Source organism: Macaca thibetana, chromosome 3 (assembly GCF_024542745.1).
Source record: "Macaca thibetana thibetana isolate TM-01 chromosome 3, ASM2454274v1, whole genome shotgun sequence".
Lineage (NCBI taxonomy): Eukaryota > Metazoa > Chordata > Mammalia > Primates > Cercopithecidae > Macaca > Macaca thibetana.
In genome coordinates, this window is record NC_065580.1 from 36,488,932 (window position 1) to 36,508,205 (window position 19,274).

General features: G+C 34.7%; 1 protein-coding gene across 14 annotated transcripts in view; it reads left to right on the forward strand.

Moving 5' to 3' along the window:
• CADPS2 (calcium dependent secretion activator 2) overlaps positions 1–19,274 on the forward strand; it is a 567,394-nt gene that overhangs the window by 346,179 nt on the left and 201,941 nt on the right. For all 14 annotated transcript variants that reach the window (XM_050782592.1, XM_050782594.1, XM_050782597.1 and 11 more), the window contains exon 9: positions 18,346–18,412. In XM_050782592.1, coding sequence (XP_050638549.1) covers positions 18,346–18,412 — 67 coding nt within the window. The remainder of the gene's footprint in view (positions 1–18,345; positions 18,413–19,274) is intronic.

Genomic DNA, 19,274 nt, shown 5'->3' on the forward strand with positions numbered 1-19,274 from the left:
AAAAGTGTGGACACTGGATACCAGGCCAGCAGCGTCAGCGTCACCTAAGAACTTGAACATGCAAATTCTCAGGCCTGATCTGTCAATCTGGAACTCTGGGAGGTTGTGGGGTTAGGGGAGAGTGGGGGAGGGGGTGGCAGTCTGTATATTCACAAGCTCTCCATGTAAGATTTTGTTGCTTATTAACATTTGAATTAGAATATGTACAGTTGGAAATACTTTTTTTATTTCCGACTCTTTAAAAATTGAGTTAGCAATTAGCTTATCAATATGTTTGGAATATTGTGGAAAATGTGTTTCTTAGGAAAGTTACCTACATTAGCAATAGATAAATAAATGAGTCTGAAGACTTAAGGTAATTTTTTTGCCCATGATTGTGCAACTGTATCCATATGAGTCAGAGTATCAGAGTAGTTAGTTGAACGGTCATTTTTATCTCCTCCTCAAAAAGGAACAATTTGAGATAAATCATTTGTTGTATTATGTAGAAAAATCAGCCAATCGATAGAATTTCCCAAATCTAACTTTTTGCAATGATGTCAGGGGCATAGCCTAGATGTCAAATACTAACAGTATTTTTTGTTTGCTTTTTTTTGAGACGGAGTCTTGCTTAGTCACCCAGGCTGGAGTGCAATGGTGCAATCTCGGCTCACTGCAACCTCTGCCTCCCAGACTCAGGTGATTCTCCTGCCTCAGCCTCCCAAGCAGCTGGGATTACAGGCACCCGCTACCACGCCCAGCTAATTTTTGTATTTTTAGTAGAGATGGGGGTTCACTATGTTGGCCAGGCTGGTCTTGAACTCCTGACCTTGTGATTCACCCACCTCAGCCTCCCAAAGTGCTGAGACTACAGGCATGAGCCACTGCGCCCAGCCTGCTAACAGTATTTTTAAAAATATCTCTGTAGTATCTTTATACTTATTACAAGGGATAATACATATATTGGGTCATTTGATCCTCTGGACAATTCTTTGAAGCAATTAGGAAACCAATCATTACCTCCATTTACAATTAGAAAAAACTGACTGAGACTCAACTGAGGCCAGTTTTAGAATTATTATCTGTAAGTATAATATTAGTATAGGAACTCTACTCATTCTCTTTTTAAGAAGTAGGTAATTAAGAGTTAGTGGGAACAACTAAAAGAGAATACTGCTGCCCTTAAGAGAAGAACTTCAAACTTCTGGTTTTAGGAAGGAGAATCTTGCAGGTGTAGATGACTAGACTGTGAGGCTGGAACTTGAATTCTGAGGGTTCCCCTCCTCGGGGGATTCTCACATCCTTTCCGTAATACTATGCTGGACCTCAGAAATATCCTAACTTCACCTCTTCTTTCTCTTCCATTGTGGACACTCTTTCCTTTGATGCTCTGTGCAGTTAAAGCAGTGTAGAGCTTCTGAAAGTCTTTATGCTAAGGGACAACAAATGAGAAAGTAATCACAAAGAATATAAGAAACTACCAGTACAGCTTGTTGTCACTGATGGATTCTGAGCTGTTTCTCTACTGCAATGTGACACTGCATGCCCTCTCAAGATTGCTGACTTCAAATTGCACCTCAGTGAGGGTTTCCTACTACTTAACTCTTAGTTGTTGGTGGTTTTTTCTCAATGAAGATTCCTATCTTACACCCACCAGGGATGACATTCTATACATGTGAACACTTTCCCATTCACAATCAATCCAGCATCTGGCACAGGAGGTCCCTCTCCCCAGAATGCAAGAAATGGTCTTGATCTTGTTCTGAGATCAAGACCATCTCCTCCGTATAAAAGAGGTAAAAATATTACTTGAAGACAATTTTATGTATATAGTAGCTGGAGGCCATTGCCTCAAAATTAAATAGAATGCTGAAGTGAATCTTGTAGCAAAGTCGGAAAGTATAAATATTTAATGAATAATGTGTGTTAATAGTTATGTGTAGTTTTTAGCACAGTCTTCGTAGTATTAAAAGTATCAGAAGTTGGTTATAACTAACTGTTGTCTGTAGCGATAATTGAACCTACCTTCTAAGATTGTTGTATTAACTGAGGTATGTAAAACATAAAGCACAATACTTGGAATATAGAAAATTCATATTTTAAAAGGTAAGTTGTCATAAGGAAAATAATGGTGATAAAATGCAGTGGGGATAGTTATTTTAACATGAGTAGAGTATACTCTGGCATAGAATATTTTATAATGTAACATAGTCTCATTTTACTCACTTTTTAAAATTTGTTTTTACTTTCAGATAGAGTAAAGCTTAATTTTCTTGAATGCTAATGAAAAAAAAAAAGCTAACTTAAGCCTAACTGGAAACCTTTTCTTATTTCAAAACTTATTGTTGAAAACTGTATTGAAATTTGTTAAAATTTTGTGCTTTTTAGAGTTCACAAATTATTTTTTTATATTACTAAGGATCATTTACTCACCTGTTTTCATCTGTCTGAAAGTCTCTCTTGTAGGAACTCCCATGGTAATTTATCTTTACATTTTATAACATCTTCTACATTATTTTTGTATTAAGTATGAGGATATCTTCTGTTCTAAACTGCCCAAAGTAAATATTAAGTGAGTCAGTTATCACTGAATAGCACTAATTCCAAAATATGTCTTATAGTGTCTAAAGTAAGTTTTTCTTGCCAATTTTCTAATTGTAGATCAAAGGAAGAAAATAAAAAAGAAAAACCTCTGAAGAGTTAAAGATTATTTGGATTCTAGTCTATTAACATTATAGTGCAATTCTTGTTAACTTTCCAATTATTTATGTATCTCCCTGAAAATCAGATATAAATGTGCCAGCAATTGAATCAATCCTCATACCCAGGAATTTAATTTTGGCACAGATCTTCAAGCAGGATCCACATTTTATTTTACTGTGGAAAAATAACATACCTTCTTAATTGAAACGGAATAGATCTTATGTTTCTTTTCAATTATGCTGTTTAGATGGTGCCATCCAAAAGAGAGGGAGGAAAAATATATTTAAAAGTCATTTCCTTCCAAGGGCTGATTTTCCCCCTATTCCATTTAATGGTTATTACTTATTAAAAAAAATCCAGAGACACCACCAGACTGGCTTTAACTCTTTTATTCTTTTCTGTTAATAGTAGTGTTCCTCTACAAGTTCATGTAACAGATTTCTAGTCTTTATCCCTAGTTTTATATCAAATAGGAGAAGGATTTCTGCTTATAATAGTTTTAAAATTAGGGATGGGTATACTTTTTTTCAGTGAAATAAATGCCTTACTTATTTCTTTTACTCCAAATGTGTTTTTCTGCCTCTTTCATTTGTATTCCTGTGAATGTATGACTCTGTGAAATGATTCCATTAAATGATTCCATTAAAATGCAATATTTACTTATTTGAACTAATATATCTTAGTGTTGCTTTTTTGGGGTGGGAAGGTACTGATTTCCTGTGCTGAAACGTGCCTTAAGAAAAAAGAAAGAAAAGGAACAGATTTTGTTCTGGAGTTGTTTATAAGAAACAACTTCACAAGTACCATCGGACATGGCATTGTAATTCTTGTTAGGCAAAAGTAATAATCTGTATACGTCCAGTAGATGGCGCAAACATTCCCCCAAATAGAAAATAATTGTCGTAAAATAGAAAATTTTGGTATTAATAATAAAAGTGTCCCTTATTTAAGTAGAATTAAGTAATCTTCTACACATTTTCTTTTTCAAAAATGTAAAAAGAGAAGGTTGAAAGGAGGTGAAATGGTAGTTCATTTTGGACATATCAAACTTGTCAAGAAACTTTATCGAATTAATACAGAAAAACTTTAATGTTTAGTAGTTTATGAATAATCAAAGCTATCACAAGGTCAGTTTTAACAAAAAATATCTGAAACTTGAAATTTGGAATATGTTGTGTAAATGTCAAAAGCTATTTTTCCTACTATCTTGGTTTCATTTTTATGTGTCCTACATTCGTAAGCAAAAGCACTGTGAATATAGTTTTGTCAGCAAATAAATAAATGGAATTCTTAAGCTTTAAGTTAAAAAGGAAAAGAAACATTATACAAATCTAGCCCTATATAGTCCATCCTTATTGCACGTGGATTCTTTATTACTACTGGCTTTACTTTTTCATTTTCCTCTAAATAAATAAAGATATATGAGAGAGAAGCTGAATGTTATAGTTTTTGTAGTAGTCTAGAATTTGTTAGTTGGTCAATAAGTAGCAATTTCTTAAGAATTTAAGAAATTCAGTAGCTTGGAACATAATACAGGTACTCTGTAGAAACATTGCTTTTATCTAATGAATATGAAGAGCTAGTTTTTGTTGTTGTAATGTGTGACATTGTAAGTATTCTTCATTTTGGAAAAAGATATACTTACATTTTTGCCCCATTCCTGGAAAGCTTTTCTCCTTAAATGGGACGAAGCTGAAAAGTTTATTACCATCCCCACACCCCAAAGAGACTTTCAAACAAGTTAAGTTGAAATATTTTCTGTTCTACTTACTACCACCACCACCACCACCACTACTACTAATGCCTTCATTTACATTGTGCTTTATAGTTTAAAAGGCCCCTTTATATACATCATTCCAGCAGATTTTTGTAATGACCCATCTATTATAGTCAGGGGGCTAATATTGCTATTCTTGTTTTACAAATGAGAAAAGTGAATCTTACACCTGGCACTTAGCCATTTAGGGAATCATTCATATTCTCTCTCTTTCTCTGTTTGTCTGTCTCTCTCATTATTTTCACCCTTCCCTCTCTGTTTTGGGGGAAACATTTATTCTGTATTCCCAATACTTGCTTCCATGTGAGGGATATTCATTACCGTAATGTACGATCTCTGTTCATTCTGCACAAGCCTGTCGAGGGCAGGATCTTCTCATGGAACGGCCTGTCCTCTTAGCGCTGTCTGTGACTGGGCTGGGGAAAATACGTGTCATAATAATACTGAACCACATAAGGAAGCCCACCACTTGCAGGAAAAACACACACACACACTATTCAATATTATCTTTACCGGTATTCAAGGTGATGTTTTGTACTCTGTCTACTCTTTTAAGTCAATTTGTTCAGAACTCGGGCAAAGAAAAGAGGTACTGAATTACTTGGCCTCCTCAGAGATTCCAATAGTGTCAATATTTTTTTAGCATATTAGAGTTAGAAATCTGGTAGCATTTTTAGATCTTTAGACATATAATATATACTCTGTGCCATTTTGACTGAAAGATCCTTGTGATGCTGTGAGATTGAAGCCATTTTCAGCAGTGGTTGAAGAGCCCTGGGAGTCCCTTTTCGGCATAAAGGGGCTTAAGGTGCACTAGAGTCCTGAACCTCCAAGCCTGTTTTCACAGCAGCTGCTCCATGCTTCCTTAACGTTTTCATCATTCACATTAAGTTAAAATTCAGGGTAATATTCTGCTGCTAAAATTATTTGAATACTCTTGATCCAAATAAATATAAAAATACCAAATTTATCGAAAATCCAAAGGCTATCCAAGACTTTTTAAAATTGTTGATATATGTTGTATAATTTTTGCAAAATATTTACTTCCTTTATTATGGTTTTATTACAATTGCTCCTAATGACAAACTAGGAAAAATCATTTAGTCATTCCAAAAATGTTTATGAAGTGTCTGCCATATGAAGGAACAGTGCTAGGCAATGAGAATAGAGTGGTGAGTCACAGACTATATGGCCCTTGCCCTCATGGAGTTTGCAGTCTTGTGTGGGGAGTAAACAGTAGTCAAACAATCTGCTGGCATAATTTTATAGAAGAAATGTGTACATGCCACCTAGTTGGTATAATAAGGGAATATGATCTAATTAGCAATGCAGAAAGTTCTTCTCTGAGAAAATGATAGTTGAGCTAAGAGGACGGTAATAAATGAGAGTGTGAGACTCAAGAACTAAATGAATTTAAAAATAAGTGTTGGAAATGGATAAAATTGTACAATGTGTGGGACAAATGGGGTGAAACAGACTACATATGAACAGTTGGAAGAGCAGTGAGAACCCAAACAGTATTTGTACAAAGGAGTTCTTGGTGTCAAAGTAAGACAATACAGTATCAAAGGAGACCAGGCGGGATGGCCCATGCCTGTAATCCCAGCACTTTAGTAGACCGATGTGTGCAGATCACCTGAGGCCAGGAGTTGGAGACCAGCCTGGCCAATATGGCGAAACCCCATCTCTACTAAAAATACAAAAAAATAGCTGGGCATGGTGGTGCATGGCTGTAATCCCAGCTACTCGGGAGGCTGAGGCATGAAAATCACTTGAACCCAGGAGGTGGAGGTTGCAGTGAGCCGAGATCATGCCATAGCACTACAGCCTGGGCAATAGAGTGAGACGCTGCCTCAGAAATAAATAAACAAATAAATAAATAAATGTATCGAAGGATATCAACACAGTGTTTATAGATGTGAGCAACTGCAGAAATGTCTATGACCCACTAATATGTCAAGAATTCAAGCACAGAGTATCAGAGAAAGTTTAGCAAGAACAAGAGCAAAGCTGTGTCCTCAGCCTGGAATATTGGGCAGCTTATCAAAACAACTACTGGCGCACAGTTCATGATGATATTTTGTCAATGACTGATGGCATATATGACAGTGATCCCATAAGATTGTAACTTTTTTTTTTTTACTGTAGCTTCTCTATGTTTAGATACGCTTAGAAACACAAATGCTTACCTTTACAGTTCCTACAGTCACAAGCTGTACAGGTTTGTAGCCTAGGAGTAATGGGCTGTATATATCGCCTAGGTATGTAGTAGGCTATACCATCTGGGTTTGTGTAAGTCTACTCTATTATCTTCTCACAAAGACAAAATTGCCTCATGACGCATTTTTCAGAAGGCCCCCATCATTCAGCGATGTATGACTATATTTAAACACAAGGGAGCAGGTCAGGGACTGAGACACTGAAGCCAAGGAATGATATCAGAGCTGGATTAACAGCAAGTGTATCTTACTTCTCAGTTCCTCCAGCCTTGAATCAGAACTCCACAAGCCTCCTTGACTATAGACAAGATTGGTCACAAAGTATAAAGTTGAAGTTCAAGTGACATAGTGTCCATAGAAGAGGCTATGGGAAGGGAAATCTGTGAAACATGCTGAGGGTTAGGAGGAATGTAGGTACCTTTGTAAATAAGTTACATGAAGATGTTACTGTAAAGATGGACATAGTTTGTTTACTAAATTTCAGAGCTCTCTCAGAATATCCTCATTAGCTAAGACCAGAGAGCAACATACTAGAAGAAGAGGCCTTTCAGGAACCAAACATAGTCCATGGAGATTATGATCAAAATTTTAAAGAAAACTTTTCAAAGATTTTTTTTTTTTTTCAGAGAGGGTCTCACTGTGTTGCCCATGCTGGAGTCCAGTGGCACTATCCTGGCTCAGCACAGCCTGTACCCCCTAGGCTCAGATGATCCCTCCACCTCACCTCAGCCTCCTGAGCAGCTGGGACCACAGACACATGGCTAATTTTTTACATTTTTTTGTAGAGATGAGGTTTTCACTATGTTGCCCAGGCTGGTCTCAAGCCCCCTGGCTCAATAGTCCACCTACCTCAGCCTTCCTAAGTGCTGGGATTGTAGGCGTGAACCACCACACCCAGCCCCAAACATACATTTTTATAGATTCATAGTAAAACTATGTTAGAAGTGAAGATGGTATTTTAATTATGAGTAGGATATTAGTTAATTCCAAACAGAACGTAAAAACCCAGTTATATAATTTTATTGCTTGAAGACTCAGTAATCTAGTCCAGTTAATTTCTCAAAGTATGTGCTAGAGAACATGACTGTTACAGATATTCTATGGAAAACATTCTGTACTTTTGGAGATACCACATACACTACTCTCCCCTACCTTTGCACATGTCGGCTACAGACTCTTAGAAGTTCTTAATAAATACAGAACTTGCTTAGTTTTGTTTAACTGAGTATTCCTCACATTTATTTGGCATTATTTTTCTTCAGAGTACCTCCTTGTATCCAGATGTTCCAAGACACACACTGTGGAAAACACTGTATCTCAAACTGTCATCTTAATTATTTTGTTAGAGTGTATGTAGTTTATGGAATGGACATTTTATGTACATATTTCACTTGAAATTCTGAATATGAAAAAGGGAGACTGATACCTACATTTCCAAAAGAAGGAAACGAAGGCCTAACATATTTGTGTTAATTCAGGATTACCTGTATTACATGTAATGTTAAATAACATTTGATCATTTTGTTATACCTTAGGAGTAGTGCGCCCTAAAAGAGAATGTATTTTTATTAGTCAACATGATATGGTTTGACACATGAAAGCCTTTGCTAAACCTTTTGTTTCTTGCTAAACTACTTACTTTCTCAGGGAAAGGAAAGCTTAATGGAGTATCTCACAAAAATATCTAGGATTGCGTAAGTAAATAATTTCTTTTTAATTGCTGGATGCCTCAGAGCCTTTTTGCCAAGAGATGCAAAATGTCATTTTCTTTGGAATGTGACATAGCCTTACTCTCAGAGACATTCAGATTTTTCACAGTCCCAGTCTTCTTCCTAGAGGATGGAGGAATGGACCTCCCTGCGAGTTTGCCTGGTTGGGGTAGAGGGGGCTACTCAGTAAATTCTTTGGATATTTTTCCCATTTATTTACTTCTGAGACATTTTATAATCAGCTTGGAAAGCCTACTAATTTTCTTTAACTTTTAGCAAACAGTGAAGCATGTATAGACAAAAATTTTGAAGGGTATTTAAATTGAGGAAAAACATGAAACCATGCTTTATGAAATATGCCTTCTGTGTTAGAATATATTGAGGTGATGCATATATTAATTAACTTCATTTAGCCATTTCACAATGTACACATATTTCAAAACATGTTGCACACCATAAATATATACAATTTGTTGGTCAATTTTTAAAAATAAAAAGGAATAAAGACCTAACATATTTATACAATCGTGTAAATATCAGCACTGATCATGAACCACTTAAAAATATTTATCAAGGTACTTTTTTTCTGCTAATTGAGATGTAAAAGAATGCCAGTGACCAGTTAACAAAGAAAAATATCAGGAAACCTGTCTTTGAATAAAATATTTATCTGCACAGTTTGATTTAGTTGGGTTGTTTGGCTTATATTTATTGAAAACTACATTGTATAGAACTACTTAATTATTTTCTAGTTGTTTTATTTCTAGGTGACAGTACATTGACGTCTGTATTAGAATATACCCTTTAATAATGATCAATTGTAAAATGCTGGAGAAGATACGGAGAGTGGGAACTCTTATATACTGTATATAAGAATGTAAACTAGTACAGCCATTATGGAAAACAGCTTGGAAGTTTCTCAGAAAACTAAACATAGAACTATCATGTGATCCAACAATCCCACTAATGTCTGTTTATTACAAAACAAAAACAAAAACAGAAATCAGTGAATCAAAGGGATACCTGCCCCTCCATGTTTATCGTAGCATTGTCCTCAGTAGCCAACATATGAAATCCATCAACAAATGAATGGATTAAGAAAATGTAGAACATGTACACAATGGAATACTATGTAGCCATAAAAAAGAATGAAATCTTGTTATTTGCAGCCACATGGGAGGAACTGGGGGTCATTATATAAAGTGAAACAAGCCAGGCATAGAAAGACAGATGACACATGTTCTCACATGTGAAAGCTAAAAAAGTTGATCCGTGGAGATAGAAGTTAGAATGATAATTACCAGAAACTGGGAAGGGTGTTGGGGGTGGGGGACGGGGAGGATGGGGCTGAAGAGAGAGGTTGGTTAATGTGTTCAAACATATAGTCACATAGAAGGCGTAAGTTCTAGTGTTTAATAGCACAATAGGGTGACTATAGTTAATAATAATTTATTGCATGTTTTAAAATAGCTAGAAGAGAAGATTTGAAATGTTCCCACTACAAAGAAATAAATGTTTGAGGTAATGGAGATCCTAAATATCCTGATTTTACCATTACACATTTTATGCATGTATCAAAATATCACATGTATCCCATAAACATGTACAAATATATGTCAGTAAAATATTTTTTAAATAAAAGGGCCAGATGCGGTGGCTCACACCTGTAATCCTAGTACTTTGGGAGGCTGAGGCAGGCAGATCACTTGAGCTCAGGAGTTCTAGACCAGCCTGAGCAACATGGTGAAACCTCGTCTCTACCAAAAATACGAAAATTAGCTGGGCATGGTGACATATGTCTGTCGTCCCAGCTACTCAAGAGGCTGAAGCATGAGAATCTCTTGAATCTGGGAAGTGGAAGTTGCAGTGAGCCAAGATTACACCACTGTACTACAGCGTGGGCAACAGAGTGAGACTCTGTCTCAAAAATAAATAAAATAAAATGAATTATTTTGCAAAAAGAGAGAGAGAGAAAAAACGAATGATCAGCTAGAACTACATCAGCAATTCTTGATGTCTTATCCGAGGGTGGAATGGGGTTTTATGGTCTTCTTATCTGGGCAGTTTGCCTTTATTCATTTTCTAGATTTTGCTATAGCAAGCACATTTTTTGTATAGTTTTATACTGTCTTAAACTGTTTGTAACTGTTTTAAACAGTTATTGTACTGATAAGAACTGAGGCTTAACTTGGATATAACTGAGATGAAATTAACAGAAGGTAGAACTCAGGAAAAGGAAGAGGGACAATTCTAAAACATGTGATACCTAATATAAGTGAAGAACTCTATGTTTTATGCATTTGCTTTCAGGAATCTCCTGTTTATATAGCACATACATTTTAAGTTCTTGCTCGACAATAGGAGTTATTGGTTTTTCTTTAGTCATAATTTCTCCCCAAATGTTATGTAATTTTGTTTGATGAGGATCCTTTCCGTGCATCCCCACCTCTCTTTTACTCTTTCCCATAATAATTCAAGTCCTATAATAACCAACCAGAAAGTATTTACTTCTAAGTTTCTTAATGCCCGGGTTCCAATGTTGTCTCAAATCAGTTTCTTTTTTCATCCTTAGTTGAAACAGCCACCGCCTCCCCGCCCCGCCCAAAAAAGTCTTAATCTTGTGGGGTTAAATAAAAGAAAGAATGTAGTGAAAGGAAGATTCCTTTTATGCAAGCAGCAGAGAACTTGTAGGGATGACTGAAAGTGCCTGAGGGCATTTGGTCCCTATTGGTTTTCACTTCAAATGCAATGGTGCCCACAGATAGCCTGTATTGTTGTCAGTTAAATGGGATCATGAGTGTCTGAAAGGTGTTTGAGAATGAACCGAAAATCATTTTCACAAGTGGATGATTACTTCTGCCACATGTTAACCGAACTCTATCCGAATGGCCCAGATTTTTGAGCCTGCATTAATTGCTCTTTCAACCTTGACTGAGGCTTCTCTTATGAAAGCCCTTTCCAGGACTAAACCACTCTATATATTGATTTTTTTTTCTTTCTGTATTTTTCCTTGAAAAATGAAGGCTTGTAGAAAAAAGGCTTTATCATTCAAAATGTAAATTGATTGTTACATTTCTTTGAATAAAGCGCTAGACTCATAAGTGATCCACCAAAATTAATAGTTCTTTTTTTCAGGCTCCAAATAATTACCATCTTCTGTATACAATTATGTTTTTCAAATATTCATTAGTGATGATTTTTCATCATAAAGTAAAACCATGAACTCTCACAGCATGGACTCAGTGCAAATAAATTGTCATATTCTCATTTCTATTAGAATTGTGTGCCACCACTCTAATTGAAACTAAACTACAATATTTAGTAATGTGTGGAGAATTTTTGTGTGTTGAAGTATTCCTTGAACAATCTTCAAGTTAGAAAGGTTTTGTAAAGTGCTTTTAAAGTGTTTGAGTAAGCAAGTTCTTTATTTCATTTTACTATTTTCTATTTAAAATCTGGCCTAGAGAATATTAGCTATGTCTTTACTATTACTAGAATAATATGGGATCTAGTTCAAACATATTGTGATATGAAGATGGGTTAAATCTCAATGTTTTAATCAGAAAATGAGTTCTTAAAATATCATTGACTTTTGTGATTATAAATGTTAGCCAAGAATATATAGTATTTAAAGGAAAATGGCTAAACAGTTAAACTTACTTCTGAGGCTTTTGGCTCAAAAGAAAACAAATCAGAATATTACATATGAATGTATTTTAAAAAACACACACACACACATTCAACTGGGTACTATGTAAAGACAAGTATTTAAAATAGTTTTGTCGTATAAACATTGCAGCACTAATGCTTGAAATTTATTTTTACTAAACTTAGTTTTACTCAATAAATCTATTGCCAAGAACAATTTTATTGGTACTAAAAATACATATGTTAATGATCAGGAAGTCTTTCTAAAGAAAAGTTTTTGTTCCTACTGTCACAGAACATTCTGATGGATTTCATAAAGACTATTTTTGTTCACAAATGAAAGCTTTTAAAAGTAATTGTGGTGTTGTCTTCCAGCTACCTTATTAATAGTTGACTCTTTTAAGAATCATGTAGACGCCAAAAAGGTTGTATAATTTTTAATGTAGGTACTGAGATACTCTACTGACTATATGTAACTATAGATATAGAAGATTTTTAAAATATACTATTTGCCTTGTTGGTAGTAGCTATTTTGGCTTAAGGCCTGGCCATTTCCTTTAAAAAAAGAATCAATTAGGCAAATACCATTTAAAAAACTGTTTTCCCTTGACTTTTTTTCCAAACAGCATAAAATATATTCTACACTTCTAAATCATATATTAAATATATAATCAAAAATTTGAAAGTTTAGTTTCTTTATATCTCTGATATTTGATGATACAATGTGACCTAAGAATAGCTGGATTTTTTTTTTTTTTTAAGTCATAGGTGAAAGAAACTGGTATATATTTAGTTGTCTTTGTTTTTTATTTCCTAGCAATCAGATGTGTGTTTCTTTGGAGCAAATAGTGCTCTCCATTTGGAATAACCCAGAAGAGGGATTAATACTTTATGATTATTGCTATGTTTATACTGACTGATAGAACCAAATGCTTCCAGGCTTTACTCTTGTCTGTTAAATCCGAGCTTTGTGTCAGTGCTTGCTAATTTCTTTGTTACCTAATCCCATGCAAGAAGAAAAGATTTTAAAGTTAAGCAGGCAATTTTTTGTTGTTGTTGTTCAAAGGGAACAACTTCTTAATACCTTGCTTAAGTTGGATGTGTTCATGAAAACAAATACTTTAAATAGTATCTGAGCGGTTATTTTAAAATAATCCAAAACACTCTAGTTACATGAGTATTATGATGCATTGGAAATAGCTCAATAGAAAAAGTGTTATAGTTAAATTAGTTTTGGAAATATGTGCTTGTAAAAATGTCATGTACAATGGAATACCTCTTTTAACCCCATTCAAATAATTATTGGATCAAATTTAACTTTGATTAGGGATTCCCTCCACCTCCCCCCTCCCCCCCTGCCACTGCCAACCCAGGGCCATAATAGAGTACTGGAGAATGTAGCATGGCCATGAAAACTGATGATATTTGTGTTCTTTTGTTTTTCCATTCATTTCTGATTTAACTAAAAGAATTTGACAAAGATGACAACAAAATATTTAAAACCAAATTCTGTAGGTTGGTGGAAATGAATGTTAAAAAGCCCTCAGACACACACACACACACACACACACACACACACACAAAATCTGCTTTCCTCTTCAAGATCAGGTGAAAAAAATTCACAGTACTCGTTAGAAAATGCTTCTCTCATGCTGTGTGATAGATACTTATTTTATTGGATAACATTGTAAATTGTCACATAAAACCAAGTTAAATGTGTGTTCTCGGTTTGACTGGTATTTGACAGGTCTCATTTACATACCCTTAAAAAAAAAACTTCTTTGAGTTAATCATACAATCATGAGGAAGCTAGTAATGACTCAGCAGGTTACAAAATATTGAGGGAGAATACAGCTGCAGCATAGACCCGCTAGCAAATCTCTAGTACGCCTAGCCGAGGTACTCTCTGTTCAGCCTGACACACACATTTCTTAGATAATATTTTTCTATATGTTTATTTGGTAGACTCATACTTTATAAAGCAATAAAATGCCAATTGTCCAGAATGCAAATGATAATAACATTAAAAATGGATTTTTTAAGACAAGTTAGTAGCGATCAAAGATCTGTTAAATTAATGCCATTTCCATTGTATGTCAAATAAATGGTTATATTTAATTTTATCAGCTGTTCATTTTCCTTTTACAGCATTATGCAGTTATAATTTATTTTTATAACAGTGACTCTCAGATGCTATGGGATTCTTCCTAATCATTAAAGATCAAGTTATATTTTCTAACTGTTTGAAGTCAACTTGATTTTTATATGTGGATTCTTTAAAAATTGGCTATAGATATATATACAGTCTTTCTATATAGAGTAACTCATTTTTCTGTAATTAAGGATACTGGAGCCTGTAAATATAATGAACAAAATCTATTGCCTAAGTAGAGCATCGTATCAGGTTAAATGTAACTTTCATGTATTTTTCTGAAATAGAACTCTTTTTGGCCTTAGATACCATAAAAAAAATTATAACCTAACACTGAACATTAAGAAACAACAAAGAATAGTAATTCAACAGCAATGCCGTCATAAGATGGGTTAGGAGAAAATGCTTTTTTAGTTTTGTAGATGTCTTCTAATAAATGGATTATCTGATAGTTACCAAATAGTAAAAAGATTTTTGCTCCATTTTCCTCATTCCCTCCACATTCCAGGCCTTCTGAGGTAAAAGGATTACCCATCTACAAGGAATTTAGACTACTCTAAATTCCAAAACTTGAGAATGACCTTGGAAACTAGAAAACCCATTTAAGCATGAAAGCTTATAGGATGTCTCCACTGTACTCAAGATAATGAGATAAAGGACTTTATCTTTGGTCTCTAAGTACTCAACTTGGTCATACCAGAAATACATATTTATAGTAATAATGACCACAATCCCCCAAATATTTAATAATGGTAACTTTTTCTGATTACAAAAGTAAGATGTACCTTTATACATTTGCTGATGGTAACTCAAAATGGTATAGCTAGTTTGGAAAACAATTTGGCAGTTTCTTGTAAAGTTAAACATGTACTTTCAATATGACCCCACAATCCCACTCCTAGATATTTACTCAGGAGAAATGAAGACATGCTTACACAAAAAGACTTGTACACAAGTGTTTCTAATAGCTTTATTTATGATATCCAAAGAAGTGAAAACAAATGTCCACCAACTAGTGAATAAACGCATTCTTGTGAATCCCTGCAATGGAATATATTGCTTAGCAATGAAAGGAGTGGGCTTCTGATATTAACTACATACAACAACATGGATGAATCACCAAAACATTCTACTCAGTGAAAGAAATCAGACAGAAAGGCTACGTATTGAATAATTCCAATTGTATGTTGTTCTGGAAAAAGAAAAATTATAAGATCAGAAATCAAATGAGGGGTTGCCAGAGCTAGGGATGTAAGGAAGTGATAGATCACAAAGGGCATAAGGAGAATTTTGGGGAGGTGGAAATGTTCTATAAGTTGATTGTGGTGGTGGTTACATGACTGTGTCAACACTTACCAAATTAGATTCCTGAAACAGGTAAATTTTACTTTGTGTAAACTATACCAATAAACTTTACTCAAACAGTGAAAGGAAGACATGGCCAATGTAGACATAGTGGAAATATAGAAAGGCATAAAGAATAATATGAGATTCATCTTAAATTTCACTCATGAGATATTAACTATAAGATTAACATTTTGTTGCATTTTTCTACATATTTCTCTATGCATATAACATGAACTCGTGTGACTGCCTTTTTAAAACATAACATTATAAGAGTTTTCCCATATCATTAGTCCCTCTGTCCCCCTGCTTTCTGTCTTCAAAGTAACCCAACATTTTAAGCAAATTTGTTAATCCATCATTTTGATGATGTTGCAGCTGATTATTATTCTTTATGCAGGACCTTCACTGTCAGCAAGACTGACACTGAGTAGCGTGTGGTGTTGATGGTTTGTGTATCACTATTTACTTTCACTTGTATATGACCCAGTTGCCCAGCAGTCTACAAAGTGAGACACTTTTAAAGAGCTGAGAAGCAGGCTGTGGTTCCAGGCAAAGGTCATTCCAGATGCTCTCTGTGGCTCCGAGCCAGCTATTTGGTGCATATCTTGCTAGTTCACTTTCATGGAGGGCACCTGTCATGTCCACAGTATCTAGCTCCAGAGGTCATTGCTGTTAACCCTGATATAAGAGCTTGGGTATGTGCATTTCAAAACAGGAAACTGCAGAGGAAAGACAGAAAGAGAGCAACTAAATACCTGTCACTAGAACCACAGAGAAGAAATTAGAAGCTAGAGCAAAGGTGGAGCAAAGGGTTTTAAGGGGTCCTTGAGAAGAAACAATGAACAGGTAAGAATAAGAGCAGTAATGTCTCAGCCAGTCATGAAATGAATTCACATTCCACCCACAAGCACAGATGATGGAATGAATTAAGGGCATATCATAAATGCTGAATAGAAGTTCACCAAACACTTCAGTTAGCTGATGTGCTGAAAGAAAATATATAATTGGTTTGGACCATTTGGGTGATGTTTTACAGTGCAAGAACTTTGTTTTTATTTTGACTTTTAGTAACTCCATGTTTTTTTCCCCCTGGATTCTGAAAATTTCTGGGAATTTTCAGGGAATTAAGAAGAATACTTAAATCTGCCATAACTCTACCACTCAGAGATACTATTAGTAATATTTTTGAATTATTTTTACATATTCTTTGACAAGTTCCAAATCATTAACTATGTGTGTAGTTTTGAATCCTACTCTTTTCATATAATATTACACAATGTGATACTTTCTATGTTATTAATTTTATCAAAAACATAATTTCATTGGCAACATGGTATTTCTCTGTGGATATGCCAGCATGCATTGAATAATTTTACTGCTGCTGGACATTTGTTATCAGTTTCCAATAATATAAACAACACTGTTCTATGTATCCCTACAGCATACACCTTTATATGCACCTCTTTATTACCTTAATACATTCGGGAATGAAAGAGTATGATTGTTTCTATGTATTGACATGTTATCCTATAGAAAGATCATCTCCCAAGATGTTACACTCCCACTAGTAGTGAATGAGTGTTCATTCATTCCCCACACCTTAGCCAACTTCCTTTGTCACTGTTTCTAAAGAGGGGAGAGGGGAAAACAGTATGTTTGTTGTGTTTTGCAAAATAGGATTATTTTAATAAGACAGAAACTAAAGATTCAGCCTAATATTTTAGCTTTAAAAGTTGTGGAAGTCTAAAAATCTTAAGCCCCTAAATAAATAGTTAATCATAATACTTTTTTAAAAATCACTCAGAATTATATATAAATTTATTTGAACAGCCTCTGCACTGTGAATCCTTCATTTCAGAATAAAGAATTATGATAAAATATTGAAAAATCTTTCTTTAATTTTAAAATTAGGCCTCTACCTGTCATATTTTAAACTAGCAATATTTTCCACTTTTATAGGGAATGTGTTTATAATTTTGTGGCATAATTTTGGAATAGCTCTCCACAACAGGGTCACACTAATTTTTAATTTATTCTTTTTCCTCCTTGATATTTCAGTATATCACCTGTATATTCAGTAAGAATAATATTCTCAAATGATTGGCTAATCATTTCAATCCAGCTTACAAGGTCAATGCAAAGTTAAAGAAAAGCCATGGTTGAAACTATGTAAAACTACACAATGGCATATTCATTACTATCTGAATTTTGTAATTAAAAAATTTGCAGTGAGATGCTTTCATAAGTCAGGTAAATCCCATAAGGATGGAGCTAGCAGAGACCTTAGAAATCAGCAAATCCATCCTTTCATTTGATAGGTGAGGACATGGAGACTGAGATTGGTGCAGGCACATTTTGGGGTCACCCAGCTGGACAGTGACCCTTCACCCTGGATTCTTGGCTCTGCAGCTGGCTGCTCCTCAGGCCGCACTACTCAGCTCCAGTCACCTCAGAACTGAAGCATTGATAACTATGTCCTCAATTAATAGCCTTTGTCTCTCCTAAGAATTGCATGTAAGAATAAAATTCCTACTGGTTCTTTGATTATCCTTTCTAACTCCTACTTTGCTCAATTTGTGGTAAGGACTGACAAATTGATAAGTCACATAAATCAATTCCCTTTCGAGAACCGAGAATAAGCTAACTCCTTTTGTAACACAGAAGCTGCATGTTGTCTCACTTTCCTAATGAGCTAAACTTTGCCTTTAGCAGGCTGGTCTCAAAAATAAATACCTATGGAAGAAATATGATTACATGGAAGCGCAACATTATTCATCTTAAGTATTCTTTGGCTTTTGTTTTTCTTTCCAGATATCTGTATGCCCTTGGACAGAAGGTTTGGAAAAGATGGAAAAAACGTTACTTTGTTCTAGTTCAGGTTAGTCCTTTTTTCCTGTTAAATAATCACTCTAAGATAGCAGCTCTCAAAATGTGTTTATGTGGGTTATATCTATCAAAATTTACTGTTTTAGAAATTAAAATATGTTTAAGCCACTTTAAATAAAAGCAGTACATTCATTACATGCTAACACTAAAGTTTTTATGTAAAATAACTGTTTTCCAAGCCAAACAATTTAGCGAAATAAGTGGCATTGTTTTATGCTTTTGTACTCTTTACCCTCTGGCTTAATAGAAGGTAACTGTATTCTTGCATCAGCTGCTGCATTCAGTTTTTTGCAATCTCAGATAAAATGTAGCCTCTGGAAAACTCAAATTTATACTAATGGGAGAAAAAGTGTGAAAAAGGCAAATAACTTCTGAATATTCTTATAAAGACAGTTTTGACCTCGTAGACCCTCTGAAAAGATCTTGGAGATCTCTGGGATTCCAAGACTATACCTTGAGAACCACTGCATCATTCTATATTTTATATATAAAGCATAATACATACAATCATTCATTTTGATATAAATATTATATTTGTACTAACTGGCATTTTAATGCAAATATGCTGCCATTTAATGCAAATATGCCACATTTAGTACAAATAAGCCAAAAAATCACCTGTTCACATAAATATGTTTTTAAGTCAACTTGCCTGGTATATATTTGTTTATGATTGGATTCTGAACATATATTATCAGAACGTGCAGTTTGGCTGACTCTTCTTTTGTAATCATGAATAACTTTGCTCATACTAATTAAGTTAAATTTATATTAAAGAATACCCTTCTAAGTAATAGTCACTCCAGTCCATGATAAATCCAAGCTATTTTGTTCCCAATATATGACAAGAGTAT